The 21,357-nt window shown below is 39.9% G+C and overlaps 1 protein-coding gene across 1 annotated transcript; it reads left to right on the forward strand.

Moving 5' to 3' along the window:
* Positions 1-4,765: 4,765 nt before the first annotated feature.
* LOC131795635 (abnormal spindle-like microcephaly-associated protein homolog) lies at positions 4,766-21,321 on the forward strand. Its single transcript, XM_059113218.2, has 26 exons — positions 4,766-5,503; positions 6,487-6,793; positions 7,072-7,248; positions 7,800-7,877; positions 8,193-8,441; positions 8,997-9,064; positions 9,446-9,587; positions 10,211-10,341; positions 10,553-10,657; positions 10,766-10,836; positions 10,972-11,047; positions 11,365-11,434; positions 11,778-11,863; positions 12,213-12,437; positions 12,592-12,790; positions 12,940-13,013; positions 13,543-13,614; positions 13,708-13,836; positions 13,975-14,004; positions 14,146-17,859; positions 18,210-18,746; positions 19,030-19,179; positions 19,422-19,613; positions 19,738-19,930; positions 20,246-20,400; positions 20,535-21,321. The coding sequence occupies exons 1-26, from the start codon at positions 4,934-4,936 to the stop codon at positions 20,937-20,939; spliced, it is 8,205 nt and encodes a 2,734-aa protein (XP_058969201.2). The 5' UTR covers positions 4,766-4,933; the 3' UTR covers positions 20,940-21,321.
* The last annotated feature ends 36 nt before the right edge of the window (positions 21,322-21,357 follow it).

Raw genomic sequence — 21,357 nt, forward strand, 5'->3', positions numbered from 1 at the left:
CTTGTCCTATTACTGTGTCTTACGCTGTCAATGCCAATTTGGTCAAACGAATAATTCAATTACTACGAAATAGTCAAGTCGATATTTGGCTCTTATCATTCTGCGAGGTCAGACGATTGCCTGAAAAGATCAATTGAAAAAAATGTCTGATTCATGGAAAGAGAAATTTTGTGTGACTTACGTAAATGTTAGTCATAAAATTTGACTCACAGAAAGTAATGGTACCACCTAAAATTAAGAATTTGTTCATGCTTAGCGTGCGTATATCGAGTTATGGATGGACGCGGAAAGTTTGGAGAGCACGAAGAATGCGTAAGAGTAGCTCGAGGATTTTCAATTGAAAAAAATGTCTGATTCATGGAAAGAGAAATTTTGTGTGACTTACGTAAATGTTAGTCATAAAATTTGACTCACAGAAAGTAATGGTACCACCTAGAATTAAGAATTTGTTCATGCTTAGCGTGCGTATATCGAGTTATGGATGGACGCGGAAAGTTTGGAGAGCACGAAGAATGCGTAAGAGTAGCTCGAGGCGCGGCCGAGAGCAACTCTAGCTTTTCGAGTGCTCTCCAAACTTCCCAAGTGCATCCATAACTCGATATACGCACAGCTAAAAGCATGAGCAAATCATTTTATAACAGAGCGACAACAAGAATCTGCGCGAAGAAGCCTTTTATTGTGATGGAGTAGAAGAATGTTTGTCGCATTTAGATTTTTTACCGCCTTGATTGTTTTGGTTTTGGTAAATTCCCAATTAACAACTGTGTACTTTATTCCCCAGGTTGAACAAATTTAAAAACAACAACCAAAACGGAAATTTTACCTTTAAATGTTGTTAATGACCAATTGGTGACTTTTTTTGTTCCCGATCAATGTCTTTCGGCCAAAAGTTGCTGCAGCTGGTCTTTCGACAAATTTGCGAAACGTGCAACTTGCGAGTTTTTTGGGCTTTATTTTTGTTGCTTGTTGGATAGGGACCTAAAAGGTCAACGCCGATAGAAAAATTGGGCAGTTCTTCGTTGGTTTCTTCCATAATTCAAAGAGAAGGAAAACTGCACTGCAGCTTAACAGGACGGAAACTCTGAAGCCAGGTTAAAAAAAGCTTACGTCATCTTATTTACGCACGGGCGTGCGTAAATAAAGATTTTGTTCATAAGAGCTCAGTAGCACTTATATAGGGCAAGCACGTGCGCTATGTTATAATGAAATTTAATCCCAAAATATAAATAGAGTTTTCCCTTTTCTCTTATTTCTTTTTAGGAGGGAAGTGTTGTTTCACAACACAGAAGTGGACAAAGGGACTGAAAATTTTTGGTTGAAGAGATGGGTGATATGCAAAAATTCAACTGAGTAACGTTCTCCCAAAAGTGACGTACATACTGGTCTATTTTCCTTTTTCTTCATCAACCTTCAGGTTGAGCTCTATTGTGTTTCCCTTTTACAACAAATTTGGCTTTGGGTTCCTGCACAATATTTGTTTTTTCATATTGATTTTTCTAGGGAAATCTTGAGAGACGGAAATCTTCTCCAAGATGGCTTTTAATTGCCGACTGCTATTTCAGTTAGAACGTAGTTCGCCTGTGGGATTACCGTAGGAAAATACTTGCCTTTCGTAAAGAGAATGAAGAAAGAATTGAGCAATTTGCCGCACATTTAGAGTGTTCGCACACAGGAAGTGAAACTGTGTGATGACAAGAAAATACATCTTAATATGGTTTTCAGGGCGAATATGCAAACATCGCTATATCATAGGCTGCGGTCGTTGTCGCATAACCCGAATAAATGTTTTTATTTTGGAAAATTAAAGCACAAAAGAAGACAAAATGCTTCCTTTGGCTAGGAACGCTATATTTTTATGAAACCACCAGGTAAACTCAACACGGTGTTAATGATTCAAGGGGTTGTTTTCGTACATTTTCAAGCAGTTAAAAACGATCATTTCTCTTTTCAAAAAGGGAAGTGAAGGCCAGATTTCCGCCGAGATCTTTACACCAGAAACTAGACAGTTATTCGAATGGGAGCTGGTTTGTCTAAAATACAAAACTCTTGGGTTGTCAAACAAACAGCGTTATGCTCTTCAGTTTTTACATATGTATAAGTTAAACATGTTTTTGACACGCGGAAGGATTACAGGTGATTTTACTGAACGTAAACAACAAATTTCCGCCTAGAACAAGAATAGATTTGATGCCCGCCGTTTTCATTAAATAATTACTTTTACTCAGTCGCTGTGTTCTGCATTATATATCTGTGTCTTCAAAAAGGAAGAATCTCAAAGACTCAGGGATGTGTTTAAAGGAATTTCACCGCTTACCGGTCACGCATTAAGTAAGTTACTGATCGATACCTATGGTTTTGGATTAAAAAAGAGCGTAGAGAAACAACGAGAATTCTCGAAAGGATGATAGGTATCTGGCATTTAGGTTCAGTGTATTCAAGATTGGTAGAATTTTTAATAAAATGTCTTTAAAACTCTCGGATCTCCTATTTGTTTGTTAAATAACCCTGAGTTTTGTCATAAAAACGTCGTAATAGAGTGGGTTAAACCACCCTTCAAGGTTCGTTTCACTATTTAATTGCTTATACCGGTAAGAGAAATACTAAACAGAATGGAACTCGGAAAAGGGCAGGGTTTACGAGATCGAATCATGGAGAGATCTGTAATCGAACCCGCTTGATCAATTTCGGTTTTTAATTTTTGAGTACTAAGTGGTGGAGGTGAAGAGAAGATTGGCGTGTCACTCGGGGAGAAGTGGCTCAAAGAGTCGGCCTTTCGTTATCTCTTTCAGGAAGGATTCAATCAGAACGTTGTTGGATTTTTGACCCGTGCACGATGAACTGACATTGAACATAATGCTGAAGTGACTGGCGCCCTTATCAAAACTAATAACACGATGCGGAAACAGCGACCGGGCCGTCTTTTAATAATAATAATTTTTTGATAGTGGAACAAGATATAAAACCCGACGATCTGGAGATCAGTCATTGCTGGAAAAAACAGTTTGGTCGTTTCAGCGAACGGATATGAACTTTAATCAATTGAAACCAGTGCAAATTAAATAAATTGCAACAAAGACAGAGTGCTGTAAACAACGTGGCTCTGAAGTTGCCTTGGTTGTAATAAAGAAAATGTACTGCACAAACATTGTTAATGAGATGAGAAACCTCAAACTAGAGTTTTTCGTTCACTGTCGTTTTAGGGAAAATAAGTGTACTCATGATAAGTCATCGTGGCAATAAAATTGTATCTTCTTTGGGTCCTTCGCGATGATTGTAATTAGTCTCGATCTCGCCTTCGCGCTTTGAAGTCGGTTTTTAGCGCGTCAGCATATTTTCCTTGCCCTGACTAGCTGGGTTTTTCACAACTCCGTGAGTAAGAGGGTTGCGCGCAGCAGTTTGTCCTCTTAAACGGTTTTTACAGTTTTCTTCGGCGCTGTTTGAAGCCGCTTTTCGAGCCGCGAGCAAAGCTCAATAAGGAAATTACCCTCTGATTGTAACTCATAAATTTCTGAACTGTTATGATTTACGCTATTGATAATAAATTTCGATGTTCGATTGTGAGTTTTCCCAACTCTGAATCAATTTAGTTGAGGCAGTCAGCTTAGATAGTTTATAGTTATCTCAGTATCCATCACTGACCCGCCTCAGACTTGCTATATATATTTGCAGGTCAGCCAATCTAATATTCGTAATCTGAAAATTGAATAAAAAAATGTGTTTGCCATGTGTATATTTTCGGTTCCAAAAATGTTAAAACTATAACGTGTCAATATCAAAACAGAACTCTGAAAATAGCGTACAAGCACATGTCGTCTTCATTTCATCCATTTTTACTCAGCTTTCTATTTTACAAGTCGCCCGAGTGTCTCAAGTATATCTAATAATAGCTTGCATGTCTTCCACTTTCTCGTGGATAGGACCACGGCTGATGGTGGGCAATATTGAGATTTTGTAGTGACCTTGCATCAAATATGGATCCCAGAGGGTCCGATAAATCTGTGTATGAGTTAAATTTAGGAAGCCCTTACAATTAGGGATTGGGGGAAATTGAAATCTTGATATTAACAATTTTTTTTTACATTCTAGGTCTATATATGCAAACTTTTAATTACCTTGTCTTTTGTGGCTTAATTATGGTCGGTAAAAATATCTTACATCCGACAAACTTTGTGGCTTCACAAAATTGAAAAAATGCTCGTATGTACTGTGACGAACGAAATTACAACTGATCCCGCCGTTATCGTAACGCCGAGGAAAATGCGGGAAATTTTAGCCGATGAAGCGAGAGCTCAGGTTACATAAATATAACCAGTTCAAGCTCTAAAACAGACCTTGTGTCTTTAGCTATGATTTTTATTTAAATGATACTTTTCATAGAAAGATGATCTGGTACAAAAAATATGCACTTGCCCACAAGTTTTATAGAAGCGAGTTATAATTTAATTTATCCTAATGGAACTTAAAAAAAACAACGACAAAAAAAACAACAACATTTAGACTTGTCAATTCAGAGTTTCCGCAGAGCTGAAATTAACGCAACTAACAACCAGTATTTAGGCAATTCATTATTTTGCTTGCGAACGCTGCCAGCTGACAATGAATCAAACCTAGCATGGAGAGCCCTCTGTCGGAGTAAGGACTGGAACAGAGTACGAGGGCCGTTAGTTGTCCATGTCTCTGATTGGACTGTTGTGTATACAAGAATATTTGTGATTGGTTAATTGTGCACGCCGGGTATTTTCAACTGATGTTCGATCGATTCTAGTAGCTTTCAGTTGTCAACATATCTGATTGTAAAGATTTTTTGTCGTCAAAATGTAGCCAACATTTTAGGTAAAAAAAAACGGTCTCTGTGACAAAATATTAACACTGCAACAAGAACTTTCTGCTACATATTTTCCAACGGCGATCAGAGGAGCCTCTTATTTCCAACATGTTAAATCCGAGTCTAACACCCGTCAAAGAAAACTGCCCTCAGTTGCTGCTCAACAAAGTTCATTCGAAACGTGCTCAATGGTACAGTCCATGCAAGAATTTTCCTAAGTTACCTCTTTCTCCCGAACCGGATCCACCTTCTCTGAAATTGACTCATTTTGCCGCGGTTCCTAAGATATCCTTTGGAACTGTGAAAGTCGGAGGCAGCAAAACAGAGCCGTTCGTGGTACAAAATCCACATCCATTGAGCCAAACTTTGGTCATAGAGAAATTTCCAAAGGACAGAGGTTTTACTCTAGATCTGAATGGAAATGGCATGGCAGAGGACTCTCAGGGAAACTGTATATCGATCCCAGCAAATGAAGAAATATTTCTGTCGATAAAATGGGAACCAAGGGAGAGTGGAAGCTGCCGCGAGGTAATTCTATTCAAGTGGGACAATTCTCCCCGACTGCAAGTTGTAGTGTTTGGGACGGCTTTGGGTCCAAAGAAGATGAAATCAGCAACTAAAAAGATCGTCAAGAAATCCGGACCAACAAAGATCAGCGAAAGACCTCAAGGGAGCAAGGTAATTGGAAACAAATAGATCGGGATTATTTCATAACTGATTGGAAAAGATAGGGCAGAAACTAAAGAAAGTGCTGAGAACTGGTTACCTTCGGTACACATTTACTATTTTACAGGAAGACTGAGAAAGTTAGGCCTGATATCATATTCAAATGCGACAGGCATTTCAGATAGAACTAGGATCTGCATCATTGATGGTGCCCTCTGAGGATATATAGAAAACTTATGATCATTTTGAGTCATGCTCCTCAACATACCCATACATTGATGTGTGTGAGAGCAGAGACTAGATTTTGACCGTAGATCTCATTTTAACCAAGTTTTCAAAACTTAGTAACTAAAGTAATAACTGAATATGAAAGCGATCTTCCCAGTAATTAACATTACTTAAGCAGTAGTGAACATAAGGCCTGAGAATCATTAAGGCCTGTACAGGATTTGATCCCTTGATATTTGCAATACTGATGCAGTACTCTACCAAATGAGCTAACAAGTCAACTACCAGATAGTCATTATGTTGACAGTTTGTAATAAACCTGTGAAGTGATGAAGTCATTCACAGTAAAGTAATTACAAACAGAAGCCAATCAGAACAAAGAACAGTGCTACAAGAACTCAATGAGAGCTCAAAGTGAAAACAAGAACACTTCCTGATATGTGATAAGAAGTGAGAAACCAAGCAATTGGTTTTAGTTTTGTATCTGATTGGGCAATTGGGTGTTGCATCTGATTAGTCAATTGGGTGGCACTGTGGAGTTCTTGATCAATCACAGAGTAAAGCAAAAATAATATCAGTCAATTGAAAGTTGCTGAAATTCAATCTGTATTCAGGTTGTTTGAGACTATTGGCTTGTTGACTCCCTTTGCCCCTAACTACAAGAAAGAGCCTAGCACAGGCTAGCCTTGTATGTAATTGTAATCAATCAAGGATCAATTAAATTTTTCATGAAACAACTTTGTATTTTTTATCTCTTATGATTTCAGAAAGTTGCAAGAGCCATCCTTCAACCAAGCCAAATTCCAAATACTGTTGATTCAAAGGAAAAAAGCACAAAAGTCACTCACAAGCTTGACGGTGAAAAAATTGATTGTGCAAATGCACCTGTGGAAAATTCACTAGAAGAGAACTTGCGACGTGATACATACCTTGTCACAAATAATGGAAGATATAAACCAGTTTGTAAGACATCTCCAAATACTTGTACTCCTAAACTTACAAAGCCTGCAACAAAGCCAGTTAATGGAAAAAAGAAAAGAGTAGTGGTAGCAAAGAAGATTTCTCCTGTCTCTGGTAACTTTGGTTTATTTTTGTATTACATGTTACATAAAGTCACCCATATTATAATTTGTTTCCTTTTTTTCATTTTTTTTTATGGAGAGAGGGTGGAGAATCAAGCATTTGATTTCTTTTATAAATTATGTGGATTTATCAGATCAATAAAGAAATTGAGTTGTTTAATATTATCAGCTTGCATAGGTTTTTCAATGCTTTGGTTATCTTTGAATTGACCTGGTAATGGAAGTAATCATTTGTATGTTTATTACATTTCAACCCAATTTTTTTTACAGGTGCACTGACAAAGAAGTCAAAACATAAAGTGAAATTGAAAGTTGCAGCCAAGGGAGTTGCTCAAAGAAAACTGCAGCTGGTTAAAACCCCCAACAATAAGCTTCCACGGCACCCAATGCCATTTGCAGCAAAGAACATGTATTACGATGAGAGGTGGATTGAGAAGCAAGAGGAAGGTATAACATATGGAACACCAGTATTACTACACCTAAATGTTTACACTCCATACCCCAAACCTCCTGCAAATCAAAGCCTTTCAATGTTATACCCAGATGTTACACATAATATGATCAGTAGGTTTAGGTCATGCTTCTTTTGTTTCAATTTCCTGAAGGCTACCACTTCTACTCCACTGAGTATTCTTACAATTTAAGGAAGTAGACAAAGACTTAAAGAATTTATAACTTTGGTTGTGAATTGGGATTTTGAAGTTGCAATGTTTGGTACCCAATTTTTACAACAAATGGAAAGTGTACCTGCACAATTATTTTAAAAAAATTTTGTTTGAGAAGAAATGTATGTTGCATACCATCTAAAATAAGATAATAGCTAATTTTCTCATCAATCTTCAATATGATAATATTATATGTAAAACATCCATAAGGTCATTGAAATTTCTAAAAAAAATTCCCAAGTGTTAAGCTTCTGCTTAAATCTACCATAGGAAATGTGCAGTTGGGTTTGGTATGAGAGAGTTTTAGCCTGACATTATTTTGTTGTTTTCCAGGTTTCACTAAATGGCTCAACTTTGTACTGACACCACCTGATGTAACAGACTCTACTGTACAAGCTGATGCCAGTAGAGGTAGCTTTGCATTGTACTCAAGCTTACTGTATAGTACTGAACCAGAAAATTACAAGCCAGGAATAGGTCTTTTTGAAAGCCTTTCTGAATATGTGTTTACTTTATAAAGAGGATACTGTTTATAAATTGAATGATCTTGTGTTGGCACTCCTAGTCCATAACTGAATTTATAATGATTAACTAATTATTATCTGCTTATTGATTGATCTCTTTGACTGGTTTGGACTAATTGAATGTGTCCCAGTAGCTCTAGAGGAACACCTTAAGAAAAATTTTTTTTTTTATTTATATATTTCATTATTATTATTTTTTTAGTTCATATGGTAGGAAATATGGTCCTTGGAGGTACTCAAGAAACAAAGAAGTCTCAACCTTTGGCCCCAACTAAAGAGGCCCTCTCCTTACGTGCCTACACTGCTAAGCGTAAGATGGCCCGTTTGAGAAGGTGTGCCTGTTTGTTGTACCAATCAGAACCCTTGGGGTACATAATCAGAAAGATTGAAGCTGAAGTGGAAAATGGACGACTTGCCATCAGACCAGACAAAAAGTTACATGCAGATTTAGGTTGGTTTATACAAATAATTTAAGTAAAAATGGTAAATCAAGAATTGCCATATAGACACATGTAAACCAGACATACTTTATAGGTCTAACTGTCAAACTTTGACAACAGTGAGCCTATGAAATATTTATAAGTTTATTTTTGTTATGATCTGTTTCATTTATTATGAAAACATGCAAAGGAACCACAAATTCACAAACTAGTAACTGTCATTGCAACTCCCAGTATAACTTTCTCTCATCTGATTGGTTTTTGATCAACAGAATAGCCTATTAGAATATGCCATATGTATTTTAATGAACCTTTTGTGTTTGACAATAATCCATTTTCATATTTTTGTTTCCAAATAATGAATAAATTTGTAAAGAAGTCTTGCTGAATTTATTGGTGTTGCAACCCTATTTCCCTTAATGCTGGAAAAATTTCTTTGGAAAAATGCAAGTTTGGGATGATTAGTGAGAGGGTTCAAATTTGTACCCTCTGAAAGCTTTTCAGTACCCACCCTTGCTCCAATTGAAGGAACTTTGAAGACATCACTTTATCTTATGCATTTTTAGGAATCAAGAAGCAAGTTGCTGACATGATCCTGTCCTACAACTCCTTATGGCTACGGATTGGACTTGAGGTACAATGATGGTGACATGACACTGTCTTGTCTCAGAAACACTCTTCAACTAATTAACTGTGCTGTGTGACTGATCTTGAAAACTGGCTTCACATTCTTTGCCAACCTGATGCAGAGAAGTGGAACAGTCCACCACAAAGCTTGGTTTTTATGGTGTTTTCAAATTGTAGTCTGCAATCTGTTTGTCAAAATGCCTTTCAGATGTTTGATTATCGATCAGTATGCAGCAATTTTCACAGCTGAAAACATAAAAGGTGAAGATTGTGTGCTATTGAGATCTGCTAACTTTCCTCTTCCAAGACAAAGTTCTTTTTCTCTCTTCTTTAGCCTTTTCAGGATTTCAAGTGTTTAAATCCTCGTTCTTTTTCTCATGTGTTTCAGACCATATTCGGTGAAATTCTCCCTATCCACTCAAATGATGACGTAAGTGGGCTGAGGCGTTTTATCACAGACAGATTACTTGGTAACCCGGATATTGCCAGTGCATTTGCACATCCACAGGTGCCAGGGTTGTATCGTGAAGGTAAATCCAAAAGGCTAAAAAAAAATTAAAATCAACCTTTTTTCTGTTTTAAGCTGCGCTTAAAAAGGTGTTGAAAAACTTACAAGAAATAAGAATTCCACGATGTCATTTTCCAGGCCTGGAAAGTCATGAAATTTGAATGCAGGTCGAAGGAAGTTATGGAAGATAATTTAAAATACTATTTTGAGTACAGCATCATTATTTGATCGCATTCTTATCTTCTTGGAAACTACTTTTCGGTAGAGGGTCATGGAAAATCTCTGACAGGTCCATGTAAAGGTCATGGAAAGTAATTGAATTTTATGATTTTGAAAAAAGTACGAACCTTGTTGTGTCTTCGTGACAAGCTTTAGTTCTTCATTTTCTAAATCGTCAATTTTATAGCGGAGCTCGCAGCGCGCGCAGCGAAACTCCATAGCTAGGAACATTCGGCGACCTGAGAAACGAAAATAAATTTTCAATTTTAACAGGAGTGCGGCCGTTCTACGACTATGCGTCCACGAAATAGGCTTTTTTTAGCGTACGTGACCAGCTACATTGTGGAAACATCCACAAAGCGTTACTCTTTTCAATAGACGACGTCGGTAAGAGCCCCTTGCATTCTGTTTTTGCTACCCCTACAGGTTACGTAGAGCAGCTGGGAAAGTTTACTTTGAAGAAGTTTCTCCTTTTGGTGTTGTTCTTGGATCGTGCGAAATTGACGCGGCTGATTGATCACGACCCGTGTCTCTTTAACAAGGAAGCCTCATTCAAGGTTTGTGCGCGCACATATACGAAGTAGGCTGTTTATTTACCACAGGTTTCGCGATATAAACAGCTCGTGCAAAGGAAGGAAAATAAAGTGTGCGATCATCAGTCATGACTTTGCATTCCATTATCTCAAACTTTACCGAGTGTTATTGTACTGACTTGAATTTACAAAGAGTCCTATCAATTATTTCTGTTTGTTTTTTTGTTTTTTTTAGTCAAACCGCAGTCTTCTACTAACGTTCTCCCGCGAGTATCTTAAGGGAGAGGGTGACGTGACAAAGCACCTGAACTTCTTGGGTTATTCGGTCACTCATTCTCAGGTAACAATATCCACGTGAAAAATTATAAATCGACTTCAGATATTTTAAAGTGGGCATTTGAATAAAAAGTTCATTAAGATTTCAATTTTAAAATGTCTTGCCCTCCAGAGACCGATCGACGAAGTGGATTACGCTGTGAAGAACATTGCCACAGATCTGAGAGACGGTCTGCGTCTAACGTGAGTAGTTTCGGTATTACCAAACTAGGTACCTATGCTGCAATATCAAGTTTTGAATTCTCTACAACACAAATCACCGTTTAGGTGAAAAGAAATAACCAGAGATGAACTGTTGTTTTCTTTTTCATGCTGCAGGCGAGTGGTGGAGCTCTTAACCCATGATTGGCAGCTGTCAGCAAGTCTCCGTGTTCCGGCTATTTCCAGATTACAGGTGAATTAGCAATAGTTAGTAATAACAGAATTATTTTCGATTAAGTTTGGAAAGTCATACGGGATTGCTTCAGTTTTACTTTGGTTCGCTCTGTGATTAGTTCATAAAACTCGCGCTTCTTTCTCAATCAGTCAGATTAAAAACTAGAAGGAACCCATCAAAACTTAGTTAATCGAGCTTTTCCTCGTGCGGTTTGCTTATTTTTTTACTTACACTACTTATTGATTCCTCTGTAAAGTCAGGCAAAAATCTTCATTTGTAAGCGCCACATAACTCTTGGTCAGAGTTTGAGTATTTTTCATCCTTTTCGTTTTCAGAAAATCCACAATGTAGACCTTTTTATGAACGCATTGAAACAAAGAGGCATTCTTGTCGGAGGAATTCACGGTAAAACTGTTTGTTCGTGTGTGAAATAACGCATAAAAAAGCACGATGCAGTCAGTAGCCTAGATTTCACTTTGTTTTTATCTCCATCAGATCGCTTGTTTTGCGGACAATGGAATAGTATTAAGTATTAGTATTAAGTTTTAAATTAAGGATCTGCGCGTTTGCCTCCCGCCTACTCATCGTACTTGCGCCGCTTCAACTTCTAGCCAGCCTATTTATTCGTTTGTCTTTTTGTTGTGCTCCTGACTCGCTTTCTCTATCATGGTGCAGGAGAGAGACACATTCTGCTAGAACCACAAAACTGCTTATCCTGCAGGTTAAATTTTAATGTTACTTTTTTCAGGGGGTGTTACTGATGCGCGCCATATCGTGGATGGACACCGAGAGAAAACGCTTACTTTGCTGTGGCAGATGATTTTTCACTTTCAGGTAAGTTTTAGTCGAAAAAACGTCAGGTTCTTATCTTGTGCCGTATGTTACTTCAAATGATCCCATTTTTTATGTCATCGAGTGACTGCCACCGCAGTAAAATCCCCGCCTCTCACCCTAGGAACTCGTCAAGTTCCCCTGACGTTTCCTTAGTGACTATTGATACTCCTGTGTGGGGTGGGCACTGTGAGAGCAAAGGATCTTGTCCAGGAGGGTCTCGCCTAGTTCACTGCACATTTCATCGCTGACTTGCACTTTAATGTATTTTTTTTATATGAAATTGTAACGAGTTTCTTCATTTATTTTTCTTCAACTTCACCCTGTAATTTCTCTGAAAACCTTTTAACAGGTAAATGTTCTTCTGAGCGAAAAACTTCTTCAGGAGGAAATAGCCCATTTAGAGAGTACCAGGCTTCTCCGCGATCAGTTAACTGCTGCGGAGAACTGGATTGAGGGAGACGAAGCAGATTTTGTGGGAAAACGCCGGGATTCTTCAGACCTGTATTTCCAGTCAGACCGGCTGCGCTTGCTCTTTAAATGGTGTAAGATGGTTTGCAGATTGTACGGCTTGAAGGTAATAATGTAACTTACATTTTACTATGCTTTAGTTGAAAGCGTATATTGCGTATAAAGGTTTTCAGCTTTGTCGTCAAAGTTAACAAAAATAAAAAAGAATGCAAACGAGTTTCATGGTCACTATTAAGTGATTTTGTTTTTCATTCTTTTAGATTGAGAACTTCACTGTTTCATTCTCGGATGGTCGTGCTCTGTGTTTCTTACTCCATCATTATCACCCCTCGCTACTCCCCCGGTCACATATCAAAGAACAAACTAGCTTGACCTGTAATCCGGGGGTACATGATACAAGTGACAGTGAGGCTGAGGAAGGAATGGGAGTGAACTCGTGGACTGCAATATTCAGCCCCGGTAAGTTTAAGAATTTCTTCTTGACTTCAGTTCCATATTTTAACTGCTAGACAATTCAGTTTGGCTTGCCTTTGAGAAAGTAGTAAATTTTATCTCACTGAGGTGATCATAAAGTTATCAAAAATCTCCATTCCCTTTTATTCTTTCAGGTTGCGGAACAAATACGTTTTTAGAGGAACTGAAGAGTAATGAGCGCGAAAATTTTCGTACAATGGCGGAGAAGGTGAGTACAAGTTTCCAAATTCCACAAATCTCATTTTGTAGTTTACTATCTTTTTCTAAGTCTGAAAGATGTTTTTGGTCTATAAAAATTTCATGTTCGGAAGAAAAAAATTTTTGTCTGCTTCAAGTAAAAGACGATTTAAAGAACTTTCCGATTACTACCATAAGGTTTGAACTGATCATGGAATCCTTCGACCTTCTTTTTTCCGGGAAGTCAGGGATTCAAGTGTGAATCATGAAAGTGACTAGAAAAGATATTTTTGTTAACAAGAAAGGAAAATTCCTTCCCTATATTAACGTCTAAAACAGTATATTGATACCAACTTTTTTATCGTAGCTCATTGAAAACATCAAGAAGGTCTTTTGAAAAATTCACGTTGTCATGGTATTTTAATATTTAAAGAAAAAAATACGAGCTCTGTAGTTTGGATACTCTACCAGCACCTAGCTATAGTTTATAGGAGACTTGTGCTCGTAAGAATATTGGATTAGCTTCATGTTACAAATGTTTGTTCGTTTGTTTACTTCAGGTACGAGAACTAGGTGGAGTTCCTTTGATGACTAAGGCCACTGACATGTACTACACAATTCCCGATGAGAAGGTGAGGAAATGCAGTTATTCTTCTTTTTGTAAAGGCTCGGGACTTCCAAATATTCCTTTTCCAACCTAATGAACTTACTTTTTTATTTCCCAGGTTGTCATAACTTACGTCGCCTATCTGTGTGCTCGGTTGCTGGATCTTCGAGAGGAGACGAGAGCTGCACGCTGCATTCAGGTGGCCTGGAGACGATTTCGTCTTAAAAGGCGATTAGAGCTGAAAAAGGTTGGCTGGTGTTACGTGAACTTTAAAAGGTTTATCCCATATTCGTGATCGTCAGCTTTATTTGCTAGAGCCTTCCTTTGCGTGCTTTTTATTATCTATTTCTCATATCATGTTTCTGTTTGCTTTTGGTTTTTCCAGAATGTTGCGAAGATAGTTGTTTTTATACAGGTATGAAATACTTCAGTATACAACTTAAGTTGACTAGAATACATCTCTTTCGTATTGTGTTCTCTGTTTGTGATAACTTTTCGACTAAGCACAAGTTTAACTGGAGATGCTCAGCTGAGATAACATTGTCTTCTCTCACAGGCATGCGCTAGAGCCGCAATGACACGACGTAGATTTCAAGCCATGAGGCAGTCCACTGTTCTCATTCAGTCTTTGTACCGTGGTCACCTGGTTCGTCGACAACTTCGTGCTCGTCACCAGGCTGCGAACTGCATTCAGACCCGCTACCTGGCCTTCAAAAAAGGTCGAGAGGTCCTGGAATGGTACAGAAACCTTCGAAAAATTGTTGTGCGGCTGCAGCGTACTGTATTGGCCAATCAGAGGAAACGAAAGGAAAGGAGAGATCGAGCTGCGAAAATAGCACAGTCTGCTTGGAAAGGATTCATGGAAAGGAGGAAGTTTGCTGAGAAAAGAGAGGCTTGTATTCGTATTCAGGCATTTATCAGAGGAGTTATTCTGCGTGAGCGGTTTTTGCTCCTTCGAAACTCGACTGTGCTAATTCAGAGAATCTTCAGGGCATTGATGATCGAGAGAAAAGAGAGAGAACACTTTCTTCATCTGAGGAAGTGCGTGATCGTGCTACAGTCGTTATACAGAGGCAAACGCGATCGAAAACGCGTGAAGCAGATTCGCGCGGTTATCATGATTCAAAGCCACGTGCGAGCGTGGGAAACCCGCTCAAGATTCCTGTTACTGAAACATGCAGCTACCAAGATACAGGCTAACGTCAGAATGTATCAAACACGAAAGAAATTTGCGCTTATGAAGAGTGCGACAAGAACTTTGCAAGTTCACTTCAGAGCCACTCTCCTTGGACGAGAAGAAAAGATCAAGTACATGAATCAAAAGTCTGCTTGCATTAAGATCCAGTCATTCATCAGATGTGATCTGCAAAGGAAGGCGTTTTTAAAGAAGAGAAAAGCCGCTGTAACGATTCAGTCCATTGTCAGGATGTACCTCGCAAGGTCAAGTTACCGAAACTTGCTTTCGTCAACTGCGAAGATCCAGAGAAGACTTCGAGAATTTCTCTACACGAAGAGTATACAGCAGAAATATGTGCACATGAAGCTATCTGCATTAAAGATCCAGTCATGCTATAGAGGTTATCGGTGCAGGAAGCAGTTTACTCGGGTCAGATTGGCCACTGTTACCCTTCAATCACTCACGCGTCGTTTTCTAAGTAGAAAGAAGTTCTTGGCGTTAGCACATGCTGCTGTCGTGATTCAGACGCGCTACCGCGCTCTACAACAGGGACGCCATCAGAGAGTAGAATATCACCGCATCCTTGATACTGTTGTTCACCTTCAGGCTCTAGTCCGAGGTAACATTGGCCGTAAACGTCTCGTGGCCCAACATAGATCAGCTACTCTGATTCAGACTGTCTACAGAGGGTACGTTTGTCGCACAAAGTATCAATCATCAAGACAAGCTGCTATAAACATACAGCGGCGTTACCGTTCATTTCTCCTTGGCCGCCATGTTCGTTCCAATTTCCAACGTCTTCAACACGCATCAGTGCAAATACAATCTTACTTCCGTGGATTCCAAGCAAGGAAACAGGTCAATCTTCTGCGAAGTGCTATGAAAATCCAAGCAGCTTATCGCGGATACCGAGCTAGAAAGTCATACAACAATTCTCGTAACCGTATCATTCATGCTCAAGCATTAACTCGTGGTTATTTAACGAGGAAATATTATTACGAGCTCAAGAAAGCCACTGTAAAGCTACAGAGTCGGTACCGTGCCCGCGTGATTGGCATGCGTCAGTATGTAAATTATCACGTACAACGCGGTGCCTGCATCTTGATACAAGCAGCTGTGCGTGGTTACCATTGTCGTAAGAGATACCTAGTAGAGAGAAACGCCGCAATAGTCATTCAACAAAAGTACAAAGCTACGGTAAAGTGTAGGAGCCAACGGGAACGTTACCTTGCTAGTAGACGTGCAGCAATTCATATTCAGGCTTGTGTGCGTGGATGGCTTGACAGAAAATTGGCGCGAAGACTTCGTGCGGCAAGACTGATCCAAGCGACATATAAGATGTACAAAACAAGGGAACAGTTTCTCACATTCAGAAGTGCTGTACTGAGATTACAAGCTCAAACACGCATGATAAAACAGCGGCAGAGATTTATTAGCTTGAAAAACGCAACCGTAGTCATTCAAAGGAAGTTTAGGGCAGCAGTTCTCTACAAGCACGATCAACTTGTATTTCACTTCATCCGAGGCGCAGTCATTACGTTACAGATGGCTGTAAGAGGATACCTGGTGCGAACGAGACTTCGTAAAATGAATGATGCCGCTGTTAAAATCCAGGCTTGTTTTCGCGGGTTTCGGACGTGGAGACGATATGAAGCTACCAAGAGAGCTGTGTTGATTTTACAGCTTCGTTACCGCGCCTGGCTTCTCGGTCGAGCAGTAGCTCGGAATTTCAATGCGTTAAAGTCATCTTCTCTCATAATCCAATCAAGTTATCGCCGCTACAAGGTGCGACTTAATTTGAAACGTAAGCAGGCAGCGGTCAAGATCCAAAGCGCCTATCGCTGTCATGTGTGTGCCTCCAAATATCTCCTCCAGAAGTCTTCTGCGGTTGTTATCCAAGCAGAAGTAAGACGCTACATAGCACGGCGATCCTATCAGAACCTTCGTCGTGCTGCATCTGTGATTCAGCGCCGATTCCGAGCTCAGAGGGAGATGCAGGTGGTCAGACGGTGTTTCACTCTCCAGCGGAAGGCATGCGTTATGTTGCAGACTGAGATTAGAGCATGGCAATGCAGACGACACTATAGCGCGATTAAATCGGCAGCCATCACTATCCAGCAACACTTCCGAGCTTGCGTTAAGTCTCATACACAAAGAGAAGGTTTCTTGCAATTGCGGAGTGCCACTGTTGTGTTTCAGTCTTATTGGAGAATGTCGTCGGCTAGAAGAAAATACAAGAGAGCTCAGGATGCTGCCATTAAGATACAAGCCTTTGCGCGCATGACAAAAGAAGTTCGGGCTTATCAAAAGCTCAAGAATGCGACCATGGCATTGCAGAAGATTTACAGAGCTAATCACCTTTGCAAAAGGCAGCGTAAAAGTTACGAAATGATGCGTCGAGGTGCTATCATACTACAATCGCATCTGCGTGGTTTCATAGCGAGACAGCGTGTCGCTGAAATGCTGATGGAGAAACAGAGACGGGGAGCAGCTGCCCTGAAGATTCAGCGTTACTACCGTGGATATCGCCTGATGAAGGAAACTCTCTTTACATATCACGTGACCCGTGGTGCAATCATCACTTTGCAGTCTGCTTTCCGCATGGTTCGTGCGCAGAAGTTTGCACGCAGGCTCAGAGCTGTTATTAAGATACAAGCGGCATATCGTACAGCAGTCACACGTAGAAATTTCCTGGCCGTGCGAGAATCTGTCTGCAGAATACAGGCAACGGTTCGTCGCAATCAAACCCGACAGCAATTTGTAGCGACAAGGGAAGCAATCGTTGCAATTCAACAATGGTACAGAGCACAAGCGGCAATGAGGGAGATCTATGCAGAGTATCAGTGCCTCAGACGCGCCACAGTCCTCATTCAGTCGTATTACAAAGTTTATTGTCAGCGGAAGTCTTATCTTTGTGACAGACAAAAGGTAGTGCTGGTTCAGTCTTCCGTGCGCATGCATCTACAACGGACGAAGTTCCTTCAAAAGCGCTCGGCAGTGATCGTCATTCAATGTCGGTATCGATCGTTCATCATCGGCCAAGATGTCCGTCAGAGATTCCGTGAGATGAAATGGGCAGCTACTAGAATCCAGGTAGTTGAAACAGTCCATTTTTCACGGATGTTTTTATTGTACTTTGATCAATGTCAGTATCTAAGGAACTGCACACCTACCCCTCCCGCAACCCAACATTAACCCTAACTTGTTTTCAGTCGACTGTTGTTGAGTCAGGGGAGGGGTAGGTGCGCACTTTCTCAGATACTAACATTGTTCTTAGGCCCTTTTATGAAGCATGCTCTATCTTTCGGATTACAAGAACTTGTTTTAATGTTCTATATTTAACTGGTCAGTCAATGTAAGATTACAAAAGTCCATTTTACGTTTTCAAGAAAGATCACATGTAAGTCATAAGTAGTGCTTTCTTTCCTTTCATTTATACTCAGAGCTTTTACCGAGGTTGCCAAGCGAGAGATGAAGTGAAGAAACTGAGATCAGCCATACTTATTCAGTCTCATGCACGTGGAATGATTCAGAGGCAGAAATACTACCATGCCAAACAAATCCTGATCAGAATGCAAGCCTCAGTAAAGGCCTGGCACTATCGGAAGAGTTACTTAGAACTCAAAGCCGCGACAGTTTTCCTGCAAAGAAAAGTGCGAGCTAATATTGCCTCAAGAAGGGCGAGCGCAGAATTTCAAGAGGTCAAACGCGCAGTAGTTACGCTTCAATCTTTTTACCGTGGCTGGAAGGCTCGCTTCTTTGTCCGTCAACTGAAGGCTGTGATTCAGATTCAGAGATGGTTCCGAGGTACAATGGCTGGAAGAACAGCTCGTGAAGATTATCGAAGACTCAAGGATGCTACTGTCATACTGCAGGCCGCTTTCCGTGGATACCGCGGGCGGATGGTCGCTCGTAAAATGTTCGCTGCTCGTGTTATTCAGGCAGCTTTCATAGGATTTATAACAAGAAGGAAGATAAAAGTAAGAGTTTTCTTTTAGATATGTTTTCATGTGTTTTATAACTGAGATAATGAAGAAGTTTACTTTTCGATTATCAGTGAACTTCGATCGCTTGACTGACAAACAACTCCTGAATTGACACAATATCTTTTAGGACTACACTCACACGTATACGAACAACTGTTACACCAGGATTCAAATCATTTACTGCATTTCGCATAACTCAATCAAAGTCTACGAACGTTAAACTGAGTTTGAATTGTCAATAATTGCTAATTTGTTTTGCAATACTTCTCTTTTCCAGCGTCAGAAGGCGCAGCGTTTGGTACAGTTGAAAACGTTTGCGGCAGCTGCATATCATCATCTGAAAGCCATCAGAATCCAGCGTTGTTATCGGCGGGCACGGGCAATAGTGGTGGCAAAAGCGCGGATGGACGCAGTTCTTCTAATCCAGGTATGATAATTCGAGGACATATCTTGCTTGGCGCAAAATTACAAAATTTGTTTCTGGACTTGTCTTGCTATCTGCCTTAGCTTGTTGTTAAGGCGATCAATATCTGTTCTTTATAAAAGAGAGAGAGGTTCAAGTTCTCTAGCTACTCTTGAAGTCAGTAATCATCCAGGCTGCAATTTTATAGGGCTTTTCTACCTAAACAGGAACTAAGTAAAGAAAGTTGCTATCTTTTCTTCCCTCAGTATTGGTGGCGCGGTGTGCTTCAACATCGGAGGTTTACCACTCTTCGCTCAGCCGCTGTTTTTGTACAGAGAGCAGCACGGAAGAAACTGGTGACGAAAAACAAAAACGCAGCGAAGATCCAGTCCCTTATCCGTGGAGTCCTGGCAAGGAATCATTTGCGAAAACGTCGGGCATGCGCACTGAGAATACAAGTTAGAAAAATACTACTTGTGTTTACATAATTTGCTTAGTCTTCACCCTTTGTTGAGCAATAACTCCTCGAGATGTTAGTGTCGCTGATTTCTTATGCTTTTTTTCTTCTTTTTTTTCCTTAAGGCTTTGTGGCGAGGTTACCGAGTTCGACGTGGAGTGTCATCCGTTAAGGTTAAAAAAGCGCGTAAGCGGATCAAGTCCGCAAATGCTGCAGCAACCGAATCAATGAAGCTTTGTAACCGCACCAGGTCCGCCCTTGACTTCCTATTGCAGTGTAAGAACATCAGCAAGATAGTGGGAGCGCTTGGTAACCTGGGTGAGTTCCTTGAGAAAAAAATAATTACTATTTTAAAGCCCAATCACAGCAAGACAAAAACATGACAAGAGGCTAAGTGATATCAAAACAAGATATCAGAAAAAGGTGTGAACTTCAAGCGTGTAAGCTCGAAAAAAGATTCAATCGATTCTTGTTTTGCATCTGATTGAGAGTAACGCGACTTTTCACGACCAACTGTTCTTCGAATTAGCGCTGACCCGAAGGACGAGAGCTGCATGTAGCATCCACTCTGAACGGAAGGCTGAAACTTTATGAGAATTGTGCCATTAACCGTTGTTATTGTTTGTATCTCAGAGGTTGTAACTCGTCTGTCGGAGGTTTGCTGCCAGCAGGTCGTGAGAGATGGTGCACTGCCTGTTATATTCAAAGTAATCAAGAAGTGCAACCGCAGTTTACCGCACTTAGAAGTCATTAAATATTCCATATCAATACTCTTCAATGTCGCACAGGTAAGAAAAACGTCCCCCTTATCGTAGTTACCTACATAACTTTGCGTCAGATTCATCCCTTCGGAGCATACGAGAACATGACAGATATAGTTGAAATTCACGAATATAATTATTAACTATCTTCTGTTCCACAGTACCCGTCAGTTTATACTACTGTTTATGAGCAACCAGATTCTATCGAAACCTTGGTTGAACTGTTGGCAAACTTCCGAGACAAAAGTTTCCTCTTCGCCAAAACTTGCTGCCTTCTTTTCGTTTTATGCCGGGACTCCTCAATCGCTCAAGACATTCTCAACATGACAAAGATTGTAGAAGATATCAAGAGTGTCCACAAGATAGCGGAACGAAACCACCGACTGGAAGCTAAGCGAAACAAGGTCAACGAGAGGAGCACCTGCCAGTTAGCCCCACCCACGCCTTATAAGGGAAAGAAATTCAACTCAGTGAAATGGCAGCAACGGCTGAATATGGTCCAAGATCCTTTGGAGGCAGTAAGACTACTCGTGAAAAAACTGGGCCTGGCTCCGTTGGATGAATGAAGAATTATTTTGTCTTTTACCCACCTGATTTTTAATTCGTTATTTTATATACCCTTTTCATTGTATTTTATCTGTATATACAGCGACAGTTCAGTTTTATCGCAATTCAAACTGCGAGCATTTACGTCATATCCGCACATCATGTGCGGTGATGTTTGAGATGGGCCTTCGACGGCGGGAACGTTCGCAACATTTTTACAAGCTTTAGTTTTCAACTCCTGTCTTATATTCGCTGTTTTAAACAATCTCTCCACCTGGGGTACATTTTTAAACTTCTGCACGTCTTCACCAAAGCCGCAACAGATACTTGCATTAAAAAATGTTGTAGCTTGCAAAATATTTATAGCTATGGAGTAATGTTAACATTTTAGTTGTTAGTACACAGAAAACGGGACGGAGAATCATGATGGGACACTTC

This window comes from Pocillopora verrucosa, chromosome 4 (genome assembly GCF_036669915.1).
Source record: "Pocillopora verrucosa isolate sample1 chromosome 4, ASM3666991v2, whole genome shotgun sequence".
Taxonomy (NCBI): Eukaryota; Metazoa; Cnidaria; class Anthozoa; order Scleractinia; family Pocilloporidae; genus Pocillopora; species Pocillopora verrucosa.